We start from the raw sequence: 25239 nt of genomic DNA, 5'->3' as shown, positions 1-25239 counted from the left end.
CTTTTTAGACACATAAACATTTTTTTTAATTATTGATGGACCTTTAAAATTCTAAAAATATTTCCAGTATTTGTTCACCTATTGGTTGTTCTTTTTATTTTTTGCTCCACTGATACTTAAATGCTTGATAGTCCTTTCCAAATTGTATTCTAATTTTTTTTTATTTTTTTAAAGATTTTTAATTTTTTATTAGAGAGAGAGCACGAGTACAAGCAGGGGAAGCGGCAGGCAGAGGCAGAGGGAGAAGCAGACTCCCTGCTGAGCAGAGAGCCCGACGCAGGACTTGATCCCAGGACCCCAGGATCATGACCTGAGCTGAAGGCAGACGCTTAACCGTCTGAGCCACCCAGGTGCCCCGATTCTAATTTTTAAAAACACAATTGCATTTATGTTGCCTCTCTTCATGTTTCTTTTTTTTTTCATTTGTATTTTTCTTTCTTTTTAAAATGAATTAGGTCAGTTGATTATCAATTTGGCAAGTTTTTTCCAGTACTGGTTGACTCTCTGGAGGAATGATTTACCATGGTGATGTAGTTCTTTACTAATACAACAGATGCTTGCAGAAATTGGGCTAAAAAAAAACAAGATAACTCATATACCAGTTATGGGCACAGCTATGCTGGGCCTGACAAATGAAATACTGACTTTATTAATAGGTTATGTTTTTATTGAAAAGGTCATGTTTTTCCAGGAGTGGCCACATGATTTGAAAACTTTATCTGCAAAATGCATTTTAACTGGTAAAATGGTGAGGGAGAGTCTATTAACTATTCAAAATAAAGATTTTTAGCATTGGTACTAAAGGAATTTTAAATAGCTTAATAACTGTATCAATATAAAAGTATACAGTAGTAAGCCTGGTAATGCTGGCCTTTTTATTGAACATTCTGAGGTTAATGGAGATTCTGACACCGATAGGCAGATAGGTAGATAGTCTCTAGCATCACAGGCTATATTTTGGGTCAGGCATATCTCAAGTCTGACTCTAGGTTCACATCCTGATGGTGGGTTTCGGTTTTCATTTCATCAGTTCTACGCCTGTGCTGTGTCTGGGCAGTCCCCAACATTGCCCAGAACACCTTTTAAAGTAGCTGCACTTTAGATTCACCTGAGGAGCTTTTTCACTGCTGGCAGAGGCTCCATCCTCAGAAACTCAGAAACTAATTAGTCTAGGGTGGTCCCAGAGATCAATATTTACTAAGAGCCCCCCATCCCCCCCACCAGCTGATTCTAGTGTGCTGCCTAAGGTCTGGCCACTGAGGAGTCACACATTTCAGTTTTAAAAATTCACCCAAATGGCACTGTAGGGAAGCCCTGCCTCTGCCCCCAGCAAAGATCTACAAGTAAGACAGGTGTCCCTGAACAAAAACAGCTCTGGGAGAACTCTGGAGTCCACTGAGGAAACTTCAACAACACTGTGAAACAAAAATCCTGAGAATAACCACGCAAAAAGAGAAGGAAGACAGCTTCAATTTGCCCACTTCCTCCCATCCCCAGCTGGAACTGCTCAGTGCCAAGAGGAAACTTCCCAGCTAGAAAGAGTCCCCTCTCTCATCAGGAAAGGAAGAGCAGAGTGAGCAACCAGCTTTCCCAGGCTTTGGGGCACTGAACAAAGGTCCCACTTTGATTTCACCCTGCCCAGACCAGCAAAGCTGAGATGGACAGAGATGGCTTGAACAAGGAAGAAAAACATGGACTGCTAATAGCAGCCATGCAGCGGGAGTGATCCCCGTTCACAGTGACCTGCTCAACACACAAACACGGCAACTTTTGCCACTGAAGAAGGAATCAGTAGCGAGCACAGCTGCCACAGACCCCCAGCCAATTTCACTAGCTTTTGACAGGCAGGTATTTGTATTCACTGATGCCCGCTGCCTAAGTCCCTCTCCATCCCCTCCCCTCCCCGACCCCACACTGTCAGCCAGCCCAGGTTTCTGTGGGTGCATGAGTACAAGACACCGGCCTAGAGCCCCATCACTGAGCCCCACGATGCACATGCTCGGGCTATTTCTTCAGGTGCATTTGCATGCTGCTGGCCTGACACCTGTCACTGGCCTTGAATGCCATGCCCCTGTGGTGTGACCCAGCAGCCACAGGAGAACATGCTGACACCCGTGCACCCACAGTTGGCCTGGCCCTTGCTGCTTACCCTGACCTTCACCAATGGGTGTGTCTCCAACCAGCCCCTGCCACTATAAAGAAACCTGCAGATGACCCGAACAGCCAAGTGTGTACACCCCACCAGTTCCGGCCACCACCACTGTCTGCCTTGGTCCCGAGCCCCTGGACCTGGAGCCACTACTGAAAATCCTTACAGCCACTGCAGACCTCCAGAATATTTGTGAAGAACCACACAGCTGTCAAAGCTCTGGTCCCCAGAGGCCTGAGCAAAGAGACATCATAATGCCCCAGGACCTGGTGCAGTTACACAGCCCCACATTTGGCACCCTCCACCGCTAGCGCCAAGACCCAAGATGCTCCAGCATGCCCCACCTGCAGGCGAAATTCTTCCCTTATCAAAGTCAAGTCATAGTGTCTGGAAGACGTGACTCCTTCTTCAAATGCACAGACACCTTTGCAAGGCTACTGGGATCATGAAAATCAGGGAAACATGATTCTACCAAAGTAAAACTCAGTCACTGACCCCAAAGAAATGGATATCCAGGAATTCCCAACAAAGAATTCAAATTAATTGTTCTAAAGATGCTCAGAGACAAAAACAGACACAGATCAATGCAACAGAATAGAGAATCCAGAAATGGACCCTCAACTCTATGGTCAATTAATCTTTGACAAAGCAGGAAAGAACATCCAATAGAAGAAAAGACAGTCTCTTCAACAAATGGTGTTGGGAAAACAAGAAATGCAAAACAATGAAATTGGACCACTTTCTTACACCATACACATAAGTAAATTCAAAACGGATCAAAGACCTAAATGTGGGACAGGAATCAAAATCCTAGAGAAAAACACAGGCAGCAACCTCCTCAGCCTCGACCACAGCAACTTCTTGCTAGACACGTCTCCAAAAGCAAGGGAAACAAAAGCAAAAATGAACTAGTGGGACTTTGTCAAGATAAAAAGCTTCTGCACAGCAAAGGAAACAATCAACAAAACTAAAAGGTAACCTACAGAATGGGAGAAGATATTTGCAAATGACATATCTGATGAAGGGTTAGTATCCAAAATCTGTAAAGAACTTATTAAACTCAACACCCAAAAAATAAAAATCCAGTTAAGAAATGGGCAGAAGACACGCATAGACATTTTTCCAAAGAAGACATCCAGATGGCCAACAGACACATGAAAAGATGCTCAACATCACTCATCATCAGGGAAATACAAATCAAAATCACAATGAGATAGCACCTCATACCTGTCAGAATGGCTAAAATAAAAAATACGAGAAACAAGAGATGTTGGCGAAGATGCAGAGAAAGGGGAACCCTCTGACACTGTGGGTGGGAATGCAAACTGGTGCAGCCACTCTGGAAAACAGTATGGAGGTTCCTCAAAAAGTTAAAACAGAACTACCCTATGACCCAGTAATTTCACTACTAGGTATTTACTCAAAGGATACAAAAGTACTGATTTGAAGGGGCACCTGCACCCCAATGTTTATAGCAGCATTATCAACAACAGCCAAATTATGGAAAGAGCTCAGATGTCCATTGACAGATGAATGGATAAAGAAGATGTGGTGTATATATACACAATGGACTATTACTCAGCCATCAAAAAGAATGAAATCTTGCCATTTGCAATGATGTGGATGGAGCTAGAGTGTATTATGCTAAGCAAAATAAGTCAGTCAGAGAAATACTATGATTTCAGTCCTATGTGGAATTTAAGAAATAACAGATGAACATAGGGGAAGGGAAAAAAAAAAAAAAGAGAGGGAGGCAAACCATAAAGAGACTCATAACTATAGAGAAAAAACTGAGGGTTGATGGAGGGAAATGGGTGGGGGGATGGGTGGTGGGTGTTAGGGAGGGCACTTGTGATGAGCACTGGGTGTTATAGGTAAGTGATGAATCACTAAATTCTACTCCTGAAACCAGTATTACACTATATGTTAACTAACTAGAATTTAACCAAAACCTTTAAAAAAAAGATGCTCAGAGATCTATAAGAAAAGAACACAGGTAAACAATTTAATGATATCAGGAAAACAATACAAACAAAATGAGATGCTCAAAAAGAGACAGAAAATGTAAAAAAGAAACAAGCAGGTATTTGGAGCTAAACATATAGTACAGTAACTGATAATAATATAGTAACTGAATGAAGAATTCAACAGAGAGCTTCAACAACAGACTTCACAAAGCATAAAAAAAAATAAGTGAACTGCAAGACAGATCAATTGATATTATCCAACCAGAGATAAAAGAAAAATGAGTGAAAAAGAGTGAAGAAAGCCAAATAATCTATAGGATACCAAGAAAAGAACCAATTTTCAAATTATTGAAGGTCCAAGAAGGAAAGGGGGGGGGGGGAGAAGGACAGAAAAGAAATTTTGTAAAGAAAATGAGAACTTCCCAAATCTGAAGAGAGACTTGTGTATCCAAGTTCATGAAACTCACAAGCTAGTAAACAAAAATCAAAGAGATCCTCTCCAGGACACATAATAAAACTGTCAAAAATCAAAGACAAGGACAGACTCTTAGCAGCAAGAGAGTGGGTGGGAAAAAAAGCTTATAACTTACAAGGGAATTGCCATAAGGCCATCAGCAGATTTCTAAGTAGAAACTTTATGGCCCTGGAGAGAGTAGGAAGATATACTCAAAGAGCTGGGGAAAATATTGCCAATGAAGCATACCTTATGTGGCAAAACTGCCCTTCAGAAATGAAGGAGCAATAAAGGCTTTCCCAGACAAACAAGAGCTGAAGGAATTTCTTACCACTAGACTTGCCCTACAAGAAATGACGGAAAGTAGTGTTCAAGCTGAAATGAAAAGGTGCTAGGTAGTAACATGAAAATATACAACACAGTGATAAAGGAAAAAATATAGTCAGACTTGGAATACTCTAAAAATGTAATATGGTGGACTATTAACCACTGACCTCTATATAAAGGTTAAAGAATGAGAGTATTAAAAAGAACTACAGCTCCACTAACATTAATGTTAATGGAAATACAATATAGAGAGAGGTAAATTATGTCATTAAAAACATAAAAGGGGGGAGAATAAAATGGTAGAGTTTTGTTGTGATCAAAATTATCAGTGTAAAATAGATTGTGATAGCTAGCCTCATAGTAACCACACAGCTAAAAACTGTAAGAGATTCACAAAATATAAAGAGAATTGAAGCACAGCACTATGGAAAATCATCAATTCACAATGGAAAGCATCAAGAGAAGAAGAAAGGAACAGGGAACTACAAAACAACCAGAGAACAATAAGAAGGCATTAGTAAGTCCTTACCTATCAATAATTATTCTAAATAAAAATGGATTGAATTCTCTGATCAAAAGAGATGACTATGAACAGTTATATACCAACAAATTGGTTAACCTAGAAGAAATAGATAATTTACTAGAAACATAGAACCTACCAAGTCTGAATCAGGAAGCACAAATAACAATCAAGGACACTAAATCAGTAATCAAAAACTTCCCAACGAAGAAGAATCCATGACTATTCAGTTTCCTTGGTGAATTCTACCAAACATTAATGAAGAATTAATGCCAATCTTGTTTAAACTCTTCCAAAAACCCTGAAGAGGGCACACCCCCCAAACTCATTTTACAGCATTAGTCTGATACCAAAGCTAGATAAGAACACCACAAGAAAACTACAGACCAATATCCCTGGTGAATATAGATGCAAAAGTTCTCCACAAAATACTAGCAAAGCAAATTCAACAGCACATTAAAAGGATTATAAAATATAATCAGGCAGGATATATCTCTGGGATGCAAGGATAGTTCAATATACACAAATCAGAAAATAAGATATATCCCATTAACTGAAGGATAAAAATCACGTGATCACCTCAACAGATGCAGAAAAAGCATGTGACAAAATATACAACATTCTCTGATGATAAAAATGTTCAACAAATTGGGTAGAGAAGGAACATACCTCAACATAATAAGGACCATATATGACAAGTTCACAGCTAACATCATCATACTCAATGGTGAAAAGTTGGAAGCTTTTCCTCTAAGATCAGAAACAAGACAAGGGTGCCTACTCTCTCCACTCCTATTAAACATAGTACTCGAAGTCCAGCAAGAGTAATCAGGCAAGAAAAAGAAACAAAAGTTATCCGAATCAGAAAAAAAGAAGTAAAATTGTCTTTCTTTTCAGATGATATAATCTTATACACAGAAAATTCTAAAGAATTCGTCAAAAATATCCTAAAACTAATAATCAAGATACAGAAATCAGTTGCATTTCTGTAACAACAAAAAATCTGAAAAAGAAATAAAGAAAACAATTCCATTCTTAATAGCCTCAAAACAGTAAAATACTTAGGAATATCGGTAACCAAGAAGGTCAAAGATCCACACACTGAAAGCTGCAATTTTTAAAAATCAAGGTACAGCTGACGTACAATGTTATATTAGTCTCTCGTATACCACGTAGGATTTGACAATTCTATACAATATACTATACTCACCACAATAAATGTTCTTACCATCTGTCACCATACAACATTATTACAACATATATTCCCTATGCTATACTTTTCATCTCCAAGTTTTGTACCTTTTAACCCCCTTCACCTATTTTGCCTATTCCCAAAGCCCCTTCCCTCTGGCAACCACTAGATTGTTCTATTTATGAATCTGTTGTGTTTGTTCATCTTTTTTCAGACTGAACATATAAATGAAACCATACAGTATTTGTCTCTTATTTCACTTAGCATAATACCCTCTGGGTCTAATCCATGTTGTTGCAAATGGTAAGATGCCATTCTTTTCTATGGCTGAGTAATATTTCATTGCATATATGTACCACCCCTTTATTCATTCATCTATCATCCAACATTTAGGTTGCTTCCATATATTCACAGTTATAAATAATGCTGCAGTAAACACAGGTGTGCATATATCTTTTCAAATTAGTGTTTTTATTTTCTTTGGGTAAATAACCCAGTAGTGGAATTACTGAATCATATGGTATTTTTATTCTTAATTTACCTCCCTACTGTTTTCCATAGTGATTGCACCACAATTTATATTCCCACCAACAGAGGTTCCCTTTTTCTCCATATCCTTGCCAACACTGTTATTTCTTGTCTTTTTGATATTAGCCATTCTGACAGGTGTGAGGTGATACCTCATTGTGGCTTTGATTTGCATTTCACTGAGGATGAGTGATTTGAGCATTCATAGGTCTATGGGCCATCTCTATGTCTTCTTTGGGAAAAATGCCTATTCAGGTCCCCTGTCCATTTTTTAATGGATTATTTGGGGGCTTTGGTGTTGAGTTGTACAAGTTCTTTATATATTTTGGATATTAACCCCTTTTCAGATACATCATTTCCAAATATTTTCTCCCATTCAATAGGTTGCCTTTTCATTTTGTTGATGGTTTCCTTTGCTTTAAATATTCTCACTGCAAAAAAAGTAGTAGTAATTCTGTGACATGATGGAAGTGTCCATCATTTCAAAAAATTCTGAGTGGTGAAACTTCCTGGCAAGTCAAATTGATAGGACAAATGCTTAATAATTCAAATTCTTAAAGGGTACAGCCATTGAAACTTAAAGCATGATTCATTATTTGTTAAAATCTACCTCTGAAATTGTGACTTTATTTCCAACAGATAGCTCTGAAGCTCTCTTGAAATCAATGCTTCTACCGAGCTCAGGGAAATTTACAGTGAGAAATAAATACAATCTTAGAGTGTATTCAATTCACATTTCAAGTTTGAGTCTGAACATTTAAATAAACGGTCAATATTCTCCTGGAAGGGGGCGCCTGGGTGGCTCAGTCGTTAAGCGTCTGCCTTTGGCTCAGGTCATGGTCCCAGGGTCCTGGGTTCGAGCCCCACATCAGGCTCCCTGCTCAGTGGGAAGCCTGCTTCTCCCTCTCCCACTCCCCCTGCTTGTGTTCCCTCTCTTGCTGTGTCTCTCTCTGTAAAATCTTAAAAAAAAAAAAATTCTCCTGGAGGAATTCTAGAGCAGTGGTTCCAGGACCAGCAGCATCAAGCTTCACCTAGGGACTTGTTAGAAATGTGAACTCCCCAGCTATAACGGCTGAAACTGAGACCCCTTGTTTTAGCAAGCCTCCTAGGTGATTCTCTTGCCCACAAAAGCTTGATAATCATGGTCCTTAGCATTTCAATATGAAATGCCCTAACAAAATAGTAGAGGTAATGTCAAGTGCTTTCTAATTACACTTAGTCTGGAAATGGGGAATGCTGCCTGCCTTGGGTAGCTGCACGGGATGGGACCCAGCAACTCAGCCATGCGTTGGCTAAAGAGCCATGTCAACAGAGAGGGAGCCAAACCATGAGAGACTCTTGACTCTGGGAGACAAACTGAGGGTTGTGGAAAGGGAGCTGGGTGATGGGCATCAAGAAGAGCACATGATGTGATGAGCACTGGGTGTTATACGCAACTAATGAATCACTGAACACTACACCAAAAACTAATGATGAACTACTATATGTTGGGTAATTGAATTTGAATTTAAAAAAATAAAGAGCCATGTCAAAATAGGGCACAAGTCTCTGTTGGAGAGATAACACCTAAAGAAGGAAAAAGCAATGCAATACTTTATTGATACTTCCATTCCCCATATCCTCTTTTTGTTTGCACCCATTCTCAGTTTTATGATCTTGACATTTTTATTAAATCTGCTTACTTCCGTGGAGTGAATAATTTTGGTGGATTTCAAAAACAGGGTTGGTTGGCATGTGGGTCTAATGGGTTCTTATCTGAAATTTATTTAAATAGAAATCTCTTAACAAATATTTATGACCAGATCCTGGTTATGCTGAATGGGAGACACTAGAATGTGTAACTACTATCTCAGTGGCCTAAGACATATCGATTTATACGATCCTTGGCCAAACTGTCCCAGAGCCCAAACTGTGTCCCATATGCTGGGGCTTAGGGAGGTTAGGGTGACTTCAGAATACAATGAGGAAAGAGATCCTTCTTTCACTGATGTGAAACAGCTGCACTTCATCTTCTTGTCAAGAAGCAAAGCCTTGAAGTCACTGCTACCCTGTATTTATTAAAAGTTTAATTCAGAGGGGCGCCTGGGTGGCTCAGTCGTTAAGCGTCTGCCTTCAGCTTGGGTCGTGATCCCAGGGTCCTGGGATCGAGCCCCGCATTGGGCTCCCTGCCCTGTGGGAGGCCTGCTTCTCCCTCTCCCACTCCCCCTGCTTGTGTTCCCTCTCTCGCTGTGTCTCTCTCTGTCAAATAAATAAATAAAATCTTAAAAAAAAAAAGTTTAATTCAGAGAAATAACATCTGAAAATGGTTTGAGGGAGACCCAGTCCACCTACTCCGCCAGAGAGCCTCAAATATCCACCTGGATTCCACCAAACCAGCAGAGAGAGGCAGCAAGCCCATAAGAAGAGACACTGCATCAGTCCCTTACAAACTGCATTTGTGAACCATGCTTCCACATGTTGTCATTCCCTATATAGGGAAGCTATAGAAAATAACCCTGTGAAATGAGTCACAGCATCTCAGGTAAGAATGCTCATTGTATTATTGAATCCTTTTTATAAAATCCTTAGGGAAGTTTTGTCTCATCTAGGTATGTTTCTCTTGAACAATAAGTTTTCATCTTAGAAATACTGAAATTTGTAACAAACTGTATTTCCCTATATATGTCAGCTCAGATTAAATTTGAGGTATCTTGAAGGTGTATATGTAAATATACATATACATGCATTTACACACACACACACTCTCTCTCTCTCTCTCTCTTACAGGTTTCCCCCACTATCCAAAAGTAGAGTTGCTATGAAACCTTCCATAAGCCAAAATAGCATAAAGCAAAGAGGAAAAATTTTTGAGCATTCCCAGACCCCCAAAAATAACCTCTGTTAGGCTTTTCTGATACTGTAGGACACATCTTGCTAATGGATGCACAAACTAAGTCAAGAAAAAGCACAGATGCTCGCTCACAGATAACAGCCCAAAGCTCTGGTGGCCTGATGCTGAGATGCTGCATGTGGGTCCCAGGGCAGGAGCTGGGGCGGGCGGGGCGGGGGCCTCTCGCTGCTCCAGGTGTTGCCCCATAACAGCTCGCTGCAAAATGGACTCTGAAGGCTATTTCTGCTTCTGGCTTTTTTTCATAAAAGTGAAAATGCTCTCTGGATTTCTTTCACTTAGCTAGCAAAAACAGGTACGAATATAGATCTTTTGTAAAAGCAACATGGTGTAACACGAACTTTCAAAAAGCAGGGGATACACCTGTACACATCAATATTTGCACTCTACACAGCACCTGGAAAATGCCCTGCACCCAGTAAATGTGCGGCATTAGCTGGTCAGCTGACGAATCCACCTGCCCATTTCCAGCACTGTTTCCAGAGATGCAAGCTGGAGCAACTGCTTTACTCAATACACCAGAAATGTATAAAAAGAGAGGCTATAATTAAAGAATTACCTGTAAAACTGTATTTTTGATTTCGGAAATAGCTTTATCTCTGATATCCTCAAGCTGCTTCAGTGCCTGGGTGGCTTGCTGTAACTGTTCTTTACAAAATTCATCTAGAGAATATGTTCGAGACCTATCCAGCTAATTAAATGACAGTAAACGTTGAGTGTTGCAAAGTCAAAGTTCATTACAAAAAAAAGAGATATAAAGTATTATGGTCACACCTTCATGTCATAAAGAGCATATTTTATCCTTCCTTTTGTATACATTATGCTTTATATGCCAAATGCTTTTCACATTCTTCAAATCCAAACACCAGTAGTTAAACTAAATCTTGATAAAAGACAGAAAAATACATTCTCGTTTTAATTGTAACTAAGATTAAGCCTCAGCAGAAAAATTCAAAACTCGACGTATTTTTGAAATATCTATGAACCCAGGGGAACCACCAAATCCAGGAATTGCTTTTACCTTTGAAATCCCAATTATGTGTTAAGACTTAAAAACACGAGCACTAAATGTGGGATAAAGAGGCTAAAATTACATAATCCAAGTGACATGCATGCTCTACTGAGCTCATTCGAAATGTGGCCTGGAGAAATTCCAACACCTATGCTACCAAGCCCTGCCATACACAAACAACGTATAGCCCAGCATCCTTCCTCTTTCAGAATTTTCTCATTTTTCCCACATTCTGTTAATTCTCTTGCCAAAATACATTTTCATCAATAAATAGCAGACATCTTTATCCCTAGTTATACTGCAATGTTTTATAAATGCACACTTCCCTCAAAAAAAAAAAAATAGAAAAGTGCTGTTCTAGCCTTAAAATTCTGGATTAACTCTTTCTTTGTGTTCTCCTTCTCCTGGTCCCATATCTGGCTACCAGGTCCTGATTTTTCCAGTACATGTGTCTCAAAATCTCCCTTCCTTTCTGATCTCACTGCTAACCTCCTACCTGAAGCCATCCTTGCTCACACCTGCATTATTCTAGCACTCTATTAGCAATCTCTTTAACTCTGTATCTCCTTGCTTTCAGTTTTTCCCATAAACCAACATCACATTGATTTTCCTACAATAACATGTTCAGAAACTTTCATTAATTGTTAAGAATATGGGGTGCCTGGATGGCTCAGTCGGTTAAGCCTCTGCCTTCGGCTCAGGTCATGATCTCAGGGTCCTGGGATCAAGCCCCACGTCAGGCTCTCTGCTCATCAGGGAGCCTGCTTCTCCCTCTCCCTACTGCCCCCTACCCCCCATGCTTGTGCTCTCTCTCACTATCTCTGTCAAATAAATAAATAAAATCTTTAAAAAAAAAATAGGTCTCAGGGTGCCTGGATGGTTCTGTGGATTGAGCATCTGACTCCTGATCTCAGCTCAGGTCTTGATCTCAGGGTTGTGAATTTAAGCCCCACACTGGGCTCCACACTGGGCAAGGAGAAGCCTACTTTAAAAAAAAAAAAAAAGGATAGTTCTCAATGTTTACTCTGCATAGGAAATCACCAAGCGGGCTTGCAAAAAGTGTAGATTACTAGCACCACTCACCGCACTTTCTCCAAAAGGGGTAGGATACAAATTTACATTTTTATTAAGCCTTCAAAATACTGCCTCCCCCAATGCAATCATTCTTGAAACCCAAGTCCCAACTCTTTAGCTGGTTCTGTGGCTTTGGATAAATCACTGTCTCTCTAGGACTTGGTTTCTCAGTTGAAAGGGAAGGTCTGGATACAATGATCCACGTGTGCCCTGCGCCATACAGTTCCAGACACCCAGCCCCTGCACAGTGCCGGTTCATCCCGGCAGAACACTGGCACCCGCACGCACTCCACTCTAACTTCTGAACGGTCCCTTGTCCGCACTCCTGCCCTTGCTTCGTCCTCTCTGCCTCCTCCTTGTCAATCCTCATTGGTACCTGCATCCCCAGCAGTCCTAACATACAAGTGGCCACCTTCTGATTCCTGACCTCCATATCTCAGGTTCTCCTGGCTATGAAACTCTGTTCTCCCTCCAATTGGCCCTGGTCTTTCCAGACAATCTCAGAAACTCCTATTCTTGCTAACTTTCTTCACAACCCCCACTAGGAGTGCCCCAGCCTTAATGCCCAGGTTCCGCTCCTACTTCTCCCTTATTCTGTTATTCTTGGCCCAACATTCAAGACCCAACCTAACTTTCATATCAAACATATATTGAAAAGAGGACACGTTCTGCATGGAGCACTGGGTGTTATACGCAAACAATGAATCATGGAACACTACATCAAAAACTAATGATGTAATGTATGGTGATTAACATAACATAATTTAAAAAAAACATATTGAATGCTTTACTCACATTCTGCTGCCTGGCTATTCCAATCCAGCGTGGCCTAGCTCATAATGTGCTTCCTTCATGAAACATGCCCTGACTTTAACTGCTTCCTCTGAATATCTGAGGCAAGAATATTTTACAAGTATTTTACAGGTATTGTGTGCCAGGAAACCTCCCTTGCCTTATATTTTGCTAACTGGCTAGTTACAATGAACAGAAAAACCGAGGGACTACCTCTGGAATTAGCAATCATTTTTAAATGTAAAGAATTATCTCTTCCAATAAACTGTAAGCAAAATAAAAATAGCAGTAACTCATTTTTAGTTTGTATCATCTCCTTTGCATATAATAATTAACAGATATTTACAAATTGTCTGGAAAGCTGTGTTCCCTTCCTCTTGACATTCTGGGGGAAGCTGATAGGGTCTAAGGTCACTCCGTTAGCATTACCATCCAGCAGGCATGGGCATTCACAGATATTCCGAAGTCTCCTCTGCCTTACTGCCCACGATTAACCAATAAATTCTGCCCCTAAGTCACTCATAAAACAATCTAATATAGCTGCCCAACCAATCTCCTTCTAGAATAAAACCATATCAAAAATACTCCTCTATGAAATGTGTCCTTAACTTGAATGGTAATCCTCTTGAAACATTCATCTCAACATAGCTATAAAAAATGTACTTGATCTGTAGTGATTAATTCATCTTTCTTCATTATTTATTCACTCAAAGACTATTTATTAAGCATCTATCATGTATCAGCCACTGTATATAATCAATTCTAAAAGTAAGCTACTGATTTATAAGTATTAAACTTATTGTGTATAGTCAACACAATTTTTGAGTTGATGATCAAATTTATAACTTGTCCACATCCTTTTACTATTTTTAAGTCTAGGTGACTATCAATTTTACTTTTCAGTACCTTCCTCACTCAGTGAGTAAATGAAGTAAAAGCTGCTGGAATCCTGTTCAATTGTATATTAAACACTTAAAACATACACTTCTATGTACTTTAACCTCTTTAAAAGAACTATTCTATATAAACTGAATTAAATCATCCACTAAGAAGGTCACCCTTTCTTAGAATTGTGGAACAGATGAATTCATAAATTTAACCAAAACCTCTGTGTTGTAACTCATGACAATTTCTTGACAGGCTATATTGAGAGACTAGCTGGTAACTATCAATTGTAGTTGAGATAATTCTTTATAAATGATATTACACATTTAGAGTTTTGAAAATAGAGAAAAGACCTCATAACAGACTTTGGTTGAGTTTAGGGAAGAAATTATGTATAAGGAATGTTGTTAATTATTAACAATGACTATCCAAGGGAATAATGTTCTTTGCGAGTATTTTAGAACATGAATTCTACTCATGATCCATTTACTGATGGATCTAGCAGTATGAATTCCTTCGACTCAAAACTCTATTTGTCTTCCTGGTTTCCATATACAAACACTAGCGTACAGCAGTGCACTTCTACCCACCTTTATGAGGCATATGGCAGATGGATGGTCTTCGTGTTCGTTACCTTTTTTGATATCAACTGCATCTTCACAAAGTCCCTTTATATAAAGCAAACAGCCTTGAAATAACTCATCGGCCCAAAAAAGATGGCGGTACAAAAACAACCTGAAAGTTAAAAGAATTTCCAGACTTATCTCCCATTCAAAAATGAGTACAGTGAATTTAGAGGTACCCAGTATAATTTGTTTTGTATCTATATGAGGTTTGTTTGGCTGGTAATGCTGAAAGCAAGGCTGTGTACAGGGTGCGTTGAGTAGGAACAAAATAGGGGAGACAAGGGATGACGTTACGAGTTTATGCCACTGAGTTCTAGTAATTCTGAAATAGTAGGCAGTGACACGTTTCTTAAATTCTCCAACCAGCCAAATTCTAGAGAAGACAGGCCCTTCTCTTTCCTCAGCCCCTTCCTACTGTCTGGTCGTGGTCACAAAGGTGAGACAGACCACTGCCAACAACACAAGACAGATCGAGGGAGAAAGGAGCAGAATGGGAGAGAGAAGGCTCCAGAAAAACTGGATCAAGAAAAGCAAACTTCCCTGTGCAACAGTGTATAAAGAACAGGGGGTCTTCTGCCCTTCACTGATCCCTTGTGGGGTGGCTGATTTTATGGCTGATTTCTGTATTTTACACAAAAAATATAATTATCAGAAATTAGCCCCTTCCTGGCTTCCCATTTTACTGGCCAAAGCTTTATATACCGTGAGGCTAGTGAAGCTTACGTTCCATGGGCCCTTTATTCTCGCTGCCTGTCCCAAAGCCTTGTGCTGTCTGTCTCAAAGAAGGCCTCCTCACTACACACACCTCACGTAACCTGAGCTACTCACAGAGGTGGAATTGGTTCATGACATTCCCGAGTATCTAGTACGGGAAGGAAAAGAGATCACAAAAGACAAATGGCACATTCCAGAAAGTGAAACACCACAAAAATCAGACCCAATCTTGATAAGAGAATGATGATCAAAAGTCACACAGTAATGAATTCACATTACTCAACACTGTTTAACGCTTTCTTTTCTTCCCTTAAAAAATATAATTGATTTTATTTGCATATTTTAACACAGCTATGAGGAAACTAGGGAGGGTGCATTATAAAAATAATGAACAGTGGGGAAAGCATGAAAAAATTTAGAATTGTGATGGTGAGATCTGACAAGAGAAAAATAATGCATCATCTGATGACTATTCAAGCATAGGGGCTATGAGGAACTCACCAACAAATTCCATTCTATTATAACAGAAAACTAACTACATTCTCCAAAACTTTACTCACAAGATAGAACTTCTTGGTAATTAAAAATACACCACAGAAATCTATTAAAACCTAGGTCCTGGCTTCTAGAAAAATGGAGCAAGTGTACTTTTCACCATTCTTCCCTCTGAGCACAACTAAACACTGTGAACATCATACATGAAGGGAATGTAAGACGACCCTGACAGGCAGAGAAGATGGACCAGCTAGGAATGACATGGAGCTAAGGCGGACCGGCTAGGAATGACATGGCACTAGGGTCCTTGGGTTTTCTCATGCCTCCTCCATCCCAGGCTTGGAGTTGGAGAAACCAGCAACCTGGAAACACCAACAGGTGCCTGCTGTCCAGCTACAGGATCAGGAAAGGGGTAGCTGAGCAGGACAGAACATTATCAACAATAACCATTCTACTCCAGCGAGATACCACAGGACACAAAGGCCACGTGGACAGCGTGGAGTTCCACCTGTGGCAAGTGGTAACCAGGCTTCCCCAGCATTCCTCTGGGGGTTTCCAGGGAAAGCGGAGTAGGGAATCAGGAATTTCACCTTCCCTGGGGGGGAGGCAAGCAAAGAAACAGAAGTCAAACAAAGAAACAGAAGACAAAAAAAGGACTAAATGGAAATTTTAGAACTGAAATTTAAAAACTCAATACACTGTCTCAATAGCACAATGGAATGGACAGAGAAATCAATGAACTGAAAGAACAATAGAAATTATTCAATCTGAACAATAGAGAAAAAAATAGACTGGGGGAAAAAAAAACAACACCTCAGACCCTCAGGGACAGCAGGACTATAAAAAAGATCCAGCATTTGTGTCTGAAGTCCTAGAAGGAGAGGAGGAGGAGGGCAGGGCTGAAAAAATACTTGAAGAAATATGGATGAAAATTTACCAAATTTGTCAAAGGATGAACAAACACAGAGGTGCAAGAAGCCAGGGTGACCTAAAACAGGATAAAGACAAAGAAACCCAACCAAGACACATCAAAGTCAACATTCTGAAAACCAAAGGCAAAAGAAAAAGTCTCGAAAGCAGCAAGAGAAGAAACATGTATAGAAGAAAAGCAATTTGAAGACCATGGAGGCCAGAAGAAAGGGGCACACGTTTTCAAATGCTGAAAGGAAAGAACAGTCAACTCAGAGTCCTGTATTCGGCAATAACATTCCTCACTGGGAGGGAGATCAGGACACTTTCAGATAAAGGAGAAGCAAGAGATTTGCTGCCAGCAGACCTGCCCTAAAAGAATGGCTACAGGAAGTTCTCTAAACAGAGATTAAACAACAAAACAATAAAAGAAGGAACCCAAAACACTGAGAAGGAACAAGAACATGATGAACAAACCAAACTGAACACATTTTAAAAATGCAGAGGCGCCTGGGTGGCTCCGTAGGTTAAGTGTCTGACTCTTGATTTCAGCTTGGGTCACAATCTCAGGGTCGTGAGGTGGAGCCCCCCCGTGGGCTTCACACTCAGTACAGAGTCTCCTCTCCCTCTGCCCCTCACCCCTGCCTCCATACTCTCTCTCTCTCTCAAATAAATAAACCAATCTTAAAAAAATAAAACAAAAATAAAAATCTATAGACTATCCTTCTCTTGGGTTTTATAACTTACGTTTGATGATGGAAGCAAAAATGGTAACTCTTCTGATATAGTGCCAAATGCACAGAGAGGAAATATTTAAGACAATTATACTATAAACGGAGGAGGTAAAGGGACATAAAGCTAAGGTTACTACAGTTCAAACTAATAAAATGACGACACTAGTAAACTGTGTGTTATGTATATATAATGCAACCACTAAAAAGCCACACAGAAAGAGACATTAAAAAATTCTATAGAAAAAATCCAAAAAGAATTCTAAGAAATATTCAAATAATCCACAGGAAGAAGAAACAGAAAGCAGAGAGAAGAAACAGAAACCAAAAAATAAAATGGCAAACTTAAGTCCTAATATATAAATAATTCGATTGAATGTACATGGTCTAAATACACCAACTGAAAAAAAAAAAAAAAAAACCACAATGAGATCCTACCACACAGCCACCAGAATGTCTACAATGAAAAATAGTGATAATTCCAAATGGTCTCGGATGTTGCTGGTGGGTATGACAAATGGTACGATCATCTCTGAAGAAACCTGAACATGCAATTACCGTGTGACCCAGGACGGCACTCCCAGGCATTTCCCACTGAGAAATGAAGACTTCTGCTCACATGAAGGTTGATAGCAACTCTGCGTCTAACACGAAAACTGGAAGGCAGCAGCTGTCCTTCAACGAGGGGTGACTAATCACGGACCACTCGGCCCGCAGCAAAGGAACGCTGACACGGAGGCAGCAGCCTGGATGGAGCCCCACTCCCACAGACCGCAGACTGCAGGGTCCCACTGACACATTCTTGAAAAGACAAAACCATAGAAATGGAGACCCGAGTAGTGCTTGCCACGGGCTCAGGGGCGTGGAATGGGAGGGAAGGGCAACAGGAGGGGTCCTGCCACAACAGAGGTCTGCTGTACACTCAGTACGTCAACGCCACTGCGCTGGTCGCCATACCACTGTCCTACACTAGGTCTACCAGATGTTACCACTGGGAAAACAGGGCATCTCAGTATCATCTCTGTATCATTTCTCACAACTGCACTCAATCAGAGTTACCACAAAGTAAAAAGTTCAACAACAGACTATGGCTGCTGGACATCCTGCAAAGTAGGATTAACAGCCATCTAACTGCTGTGATGCAGTCATTCCCCTTCGGGAAGAAAAAGTTAAATCAAGTGACCACAGGAAGACATCCTAAGTGCTTTATAGTACTATGATTTCCTCATATCACAGATTGGCATACCGGGAAATACAGTGTTTATTATTATGTTTACATATAAATAGTGTTTAAAAATAAGATAGGTTAAATTTAATCATAAAGGGTTAAATTTTTTTTAAAGATTTTATTTGTCAGAGAGAGTGAGCACGAGCAGGCAGAGTGGCAGGCAGAGGGAGAAGCAGACTCCCCACTGAGCAGGGAGCCCGATGTGGGACTCGATTCTAGGACCCTGAGATCATGACCGGAGCTGAAGGCAGACCCTTAACCGACTGAGCCCCCCAGGCATTCCCATTAAGGGTTAGATTTAATCATAATCATAAAGTGACTTTCCAATCACTGAGTGAAAAATGACTTATACCTGCTTCCATACTACATATTTAAAATAAATAAAATTTTTAAAATTACATTGCCTATCAAAACTTACCTGCTCTTCTCTGTCTTAATTCTTCTAACATTCAATTTCCAAGTAACAAATGATTTATTAACTCTGAAAAGAAAAACATTTCTTACATTCCATATTCACAAATCATGTATTTATATAGAATACATTTAATAACATCTTAGGAATGCTAGATTCCCTAGAACATGTTTCATTCACATGTTTCATTCATAAATTTTACCTGAAGTACATACTAGATCATATCACTTCTCTCCCAAACTATCAACAGAACATAGAACAAGTCATTGTAATTCTCACAGACACATAATTTAGTTACAATATCCCAATAAGTATAAAAACTATAAAAAATATAATCTTCTCGGGGGTGCCTGGGTGGCTCAGTTGGTTAAGTGTCCAGCTCTTGATTTTGGCTCAGGTCATGATCTTAGGGTCATGGGATCGAGCCCCATGTGGGGCTCCATGCTCAGCAGGGAGTCTGCTTGAGATTCTCTCTCTCCCTCTCCCTCTGTCCCTCCTCCCAACTCAGATTCTTTAAAAATAATAATAATAAAATAAATATTTTCTTCTCTCTATACATTTACTATCTTACTATTTTTAAAAGAGACTCATATTTCAAGAAGAGTCAAGATTGAATTTCCAGTGATGATGAAAAGGTACATTGATAAGAAATTTTTGTATACCAATATGTAAAAAATTAAGCTAGTGTTTGTCATTTTGATATTTAATATTTGTGTTTTTGAAAAGATGCATTTATAGTTTTCAAAACTCAAAGAATCTGTCTGAGAAGGAATTTAATGGTGATGCCTGTTGGCCAGAGGGAGATTCCTTATGCAGCAAGAGGAACTGGTGGGGCCAGGATTCCCCAAGAGGACAACCCACCCATCTCACTGGCTGACTGAGAATCACAGAAGCCGGAAGCACCTCCAAAAGAACCCCGTGATGTCACGCAAACAGGCACAACTGAGGCCTCAGAAATCAGAAATGCCTCCAATCTAGCACTCTGACTTTAAGTCAGGCTCCTAGGGGGCATTCCAGCTAAGTTACTATCTCACTTTTCTCCAGTCACGGAACCTCAGCATTCCAGAAGACCCCTGGAAAGAATCCCAGACGAATCCCCCCACTGAAGGCATGAGGAGAATCCACATCGGGCCACAGAAGCACCAGGCCACAGAAGCGATGCCTCCAGGCAGGACCCCGAGGTTAAGAAGCTGGTGTTGCTGCTCAGGGTCACCCCTGCACAGCACACACCGCATAGCCAACAGAAGCCACCCACGCTGCAGATTTACCTCATTTTCTGCTTGGAATGTTACTTGTTACAATGTTAGTCATAAAAAACTTCACAGAACATATTAAAAATAAAATTCAAAAATCAAACGAAGGGGACGCCTGGGGGCCTCAGTTGGTGAAGCGTCTGCCTTCGGCTCAGGTCATGATCCTAGTGTCCTGGGATCGAGTCCCACATCGGGCTCCCTGCTCAGCGGGGAGCCTGCTTCTCCCTCTGCCTCTGCTACTCCCCCTGCTTGTGCTCTCTCTCTCTCTCAAATAAATAAAATCCTCAAAAAAAAATAAAATAAAAAAATAAAAATCAAATGAATTTATAAGTTTTAACCTGCCTAAACTTTAATTTATACTTTTCGTAACATGAATAAAGAAAATGAATCATTCTGACCATGGACTGACTGATGCTAAATGTCATATAAAAAGATGACTCATCCCAGTTCCAACTGTGTTTCGAAAGTTTAATCAATTAAAATTATTCAGAGTGGAGTGGACCCCAAGGATTTATCACAGGCAAGGACAACAGTGGAAAGTCCAACACTGACAGTTTAAATAAACAGATTCTGAGAAGAGTACTTTCCATACTATCATAAGCTGCCGCCCGATGGACAGGGATGCAGCCATCACACACGTTCTCGAAGAGGACCTGCTCAGAAGTGTGTCTCCGTGACCCACGTCCACTGCCACGTGACAGGTGCCGTCACAGGACCGGCGCCCTCGCGTCCCAACCTCTCCAGAGCTTCAGCCACACCATCTCTACCCTTGCATACACACTGACCCGTATCTGCCTCAGAACTTTTCATCTTGCCATACTGTCTGAAACTATTCTCAACATTCAGACCTCGGATTACATAGCACATCTCTGGCCATCCTATCTAAAGCAGCAACACATACACGTCCCTGCTTAACTTCACTTTACTACCTTTCTGGCCCTTACCCCTAGCTGAGATAATCGTATTTACTTGTTATTGATCTCCCTGCATTAGAATGGAAGTTCTCGAGGAACACAGACCTTGTATTATTTTTTACATGATTCCATCTCCAGTGCCCGTAAGAGGGGAACAGAAGTACCAGCAGGTATCTATTCTGTAAGTAACTTCTCTGCCACAAAATCATTCACTTCTCTTATAAAAACACTTCAACTCTTTATCATATTAAATGTTAACAATTTAAAATATTACCTCTCTCTTTTCCTAGCCTCCAGCAGATAGCAGCAGACCACAAGAAAACACAGACATTAGAAGATGAGTGCAATGGCACTGTACAGGGACAGATGGCAGCCACCCTCGTGGGGAGCGCAGAACACCCAGAGATGCGGAAGTACTATGTTGTGCACCCGAAACTAATGTAACATCATGTGGCAATGATATGCAAAGAAAAAAACTAGATATAAACACTAAAAGAACAAGCCTGGGACTTCTGGGTGAGGGATCAGAATCTCAGAAATCCTGGTGTCATGTCATGTCACGTCACTTAGAACTAGATAAATTTTTAGATGATGACCTTGAATCAACAAGCTGCCCAGCTCCCTAATTCTCTGATTTATTTTCCATTACAACATTCTTTCTCTACCTGATATTTTACATATTTATATGTTTATTTCTCTCCCACTCTGTTATTTGAGAGCAGGACATTTGTTTTGTTCTATCCCCAGCATCTAGAACAATGACTGGTTCATAGCAAACTCTCAATAAATATTTAATGAATGCATGAAAAACAAAAGGCAAATTAAGAGTTAACACGATGTTACCAACTGTACATTACATCCCGATGGTCTACTTTATAACTAGAAGTCTTTACCTTCCGATTCTCTTCACTCACTTCATCCCCCTCCCAACACCTTTCCCCTCTGGCAACCCACAACTCTGTCCTCTGTGTCTTTATGAGTGTAGGTTTTGTTTTTTAGGTTCCACATATAACTGAAGTGATATGGTATCTTTCTCTGTCTTATTTCACTTAGCATAATACCTTTAGGGTCCCATCCATATGGACACAAATGGCATGATTTCAATTTTTTTTATGGCTGGGTACTGCTCCATTGTATGTATACACCACATCTTCTTTATCCATTCATCTATCATGAACACTGTGGTTGTTTCTTTATCTTAGCTATTGTAAATAGTGCTGCAATAAACAAAGGAGTGCATATATCTTTTCAAATTAGTCTTTCCGTTTTCTCTGAATAGATATCCAGAAGTGGAAATGCTGGATCATATGGTAGTTCTAATTCTAGTATTTTCAGGAATCTCCATACTGTTTTCCATAGTGGCCACACCAATTTACATTCCCACAAACAGTGCACGAAGGTCCCTTTTCTCCACATCCTCATCAAATCTTAATAGTCATTCTGACAGGTAGGAAGTAAAATCTTATTGTGGTTTTGATCTGCATTTCCGTGATGATTAGTGATGTTAAGCATCTTTTCATGTGTCTGTTGGCCACCATATGTAGGTCCTGGAAAAATATCTATTCAGATTCTCTGCCCATTTTCTTTTTTTGAAGATTTATTTATTTTAGAAAGAGAGAGTGCGTGCAGGCGGGAGGGGCAGAGGGAGAGGGAGAATCTCAAGCAGACTCCCCGCTGAGCATGGAGCCCAATGTGGGGCTTGATCCCAGGACCCTGAGATCATGACCTGAACTGAAATGAAGAGCTGGACACACAACTGACTGAGCCACCCACTGCCCCTTCTGCCCATTTTTAATTGGATTTATTTTTTTCATCAAGTTGGATGAATTCCTTGTATTTTTTTGGATATCAACTCATTATATTTATGATTTGCAAATATCTCAACCCAGTCAGTGGTTTGCCTTTTCATTCTACTAATGGGTTTCCTTCACTGTTCAGAAGCTTTTCAGTTAGATGCCATTCCATTGGCTTATTTTTCCTTTTGCCGCCTTTGCCTTTAAGTCAGATCCAAGAAAATGTCGCCAGCGTCAAGGAGTTTATGATCTACTTCTCTTCTAGGTGTTTTATGGTTTCAGGTCTTACATTCAAGTCTTTAACCTATTTTGAGTTTATTTTTGTGTTTGGTATAAGAAAGTGGTAGAGTTTCATTCTTTTGCACGGTGCTGTCCAGTTTTCCCAACACCATCTATTGAAGAGACTTTTTCCCATTGCATATCATCTCCTTTGTCATTAATTAACCATATAATCGTGGGTTTATTTCTGGGCTCTCTATTCTGATCCATTGATCTGTCTATTTTTGTGCCAGTACCATACTGTTTGATTACTACAGCTTTGTAACGTATCTTAAAATCTGAGATTGCAATACCTACAGCTTTGTTCTTTTATGTATGGTATATAATGTCATCTTTAAAAATCTAAGTTTTACTTATTCCTTTCCCAAGTTTGGTAAGAAATGGATAAATTCCTAGAAACATACAACCTACCAAGACTGAATCATGAAGAAATAGAAAATTTGAAGAGGCCAATTACTAGTAATGATATTGAATCAGTAATCCAAAACTTCCCAACAAAGTCTAGGACCTGTTGGCTTCATTGGTGAATTCTACTAAACAGAATATTTAATACCTATTATTCTCAAACTCTTCCAAAAAAAAAAAAAAAAGGAAGAGGAAGGAATGCTTCCAAAGTCTAGGTGTTTTTTTTATTTCTTCTTTGCTTTCTTCAATGACCCCTTTGTTATTCACTAGCATGTTGCTTAAGCTTGTTTTTGTGGTTTTCCCAGTTTTCTTCTTATAATTGATTTCTAGTTTCATACCATCATGGTTGAAAAAGATGCTTGATATGATTTCAATCTTGTTAAATTTATTGAGACTTTTTTGTGGCCTAACATGTTATTTATCCTGGAGAGAGTACCACGTGCATGTGAGAAGAAATGTATTCTGCTGCTTTTGAATTAAGTCCATCTGGTCTAATGTGTCATGTAAGGCCAATGTTTCCTTATTGATTTCCTGCATGGATGATTTATAATTGACATGGGTAGGGTGTTAAAGTTCCCCTCCTATTATTGTATCACACGGTCTCTCTCCCTTTAGGTCTGTTGATATTTCCTTTACACATATTGGTGCTATGCTGGGTGCATATACATTTACAAATATTATATCCTCTTGCTGGACTGACCCCTTCATCATTATGTAATGCCTTACCTTGTTTTCTGTAAGTACTGAAGTCTATTTTGTATGAATACAGCTACAACAGACTTCATTTCCATAAAATATCTTTTTCTATACCTTCACTTTTAGTCTGTGTGCCTTTACTTCTGAAGTGAGTGTCTTTTTTTTTTTTTAAGATTTTATTTATTTGACAGAGAGAGACACAGCAAGAGAGGGAACACAAGCAGGGGGAGTGGGAGAGGGAGAAGCAGGCTTCCTGCTGAGCAGGGAGCCCAATGCAGGGCTCGATCCCAGGACCCTGGGATCATGACCTGAGCCGAAGGCAGACCCTTGACGACTGAGCCACCCAGGCGCCCCTGAAGTGAGTCTCTTGATGGCAGCATATACATGAGTCTTTTTCTTAAGTCCATTCAGTCACTCTACATCTTTTGATTGGGGAATTTAGTCCATTTACATTTAATTTTTGAGGGCAACTCCTTTGGGTCCCCTCCCCTCCTTGGGAGCTTTGTACTATCACTTTGCTATCCCTCGATAAACCTTGCTTTGCTGCTCACCAAAAAGAAAAAAAAAAAATTTTTTTTTTTGGTAGGTATGTACTTTTTGACCTTTTGTGAATTGTTTTCTAGCTTTTTTTTTAAATTTTATTATGTTATGTTAGTCACCATACAATACATCATTAGTTTTTGATGTAGTGATCCACGATCCATTGTTTTCGTGTAACACCCAGTGCTCCATGCAGTACGTGCCCTCCTTAATACCCATCACCGGGCTAACCAATCCCCCCTCCCCCCTCCCCTCTAAAACCCTGTTTGTTTCTCAGGTCCATAGTCTCTCATGGTTCATCTCTCCCTCCAATTCCCCCTGCCCATTTTTCCCTTCCTTCTCCTAATGTCCTCCATGTTATTCCTTATGTTCCACAAATAAGTGAAACCATATGATAATTGACTTTCTCTGCTTATTTCACTTAGCATAATCTCCTCCAGTCCCATCCCTGTTGATG

General features: G+C 40.0%; 1 protein-coding gene across 1 annotated transcript in view; it reads right to left on the bottom strand.

Annotated features, from left to right (window-relative positions):
- The window catches only part of DNAH14 (dynein axonemal heavy chain 14), a 305056-nt gene that overhangs the window by 244963 nt on the left and 34854 nt on the right, over window positions 1-25239 (bottom strand). The window contains exons 9-11 of the mRNA XM_081823173.1: window positions 18909-18971; window positions 14378-14522; window positions 10584-10715 (exon numbers count right to left, since the gene is read on the bottom strand). Of these exons, the coding sequence (XP_081679299.1) occupies window positions 10584-10715; window positions 14378-14522; window positions 18909-18971 (340 nt within the window). The remainder of the gene's footprint in view (window positions 1-10583; window positions 10716-14377; window positions 14523-18908; window positions 18972-25239) is intronic.

Source organism: Leptonychotes weddellii, chromosome 6 (genome assembly GCF_054177405.1).
Source record: "Leptonychotes weddellii isolate Sample4059 chromosome 6, ASM5417740v2, whole genome shotgun sequence".
Lineage (NCBI taxonomy): Eukaryota > Metazoa > Chordata > Mammalia > Carnivora > Phocidae > Leptonychotes > Leptonychotes weddellii.
The sequence above is the reverse complement of the archived record's forward strand: the minus strand, read 5'-3'. Positions and strand labels throughout refer to the sequence as shown.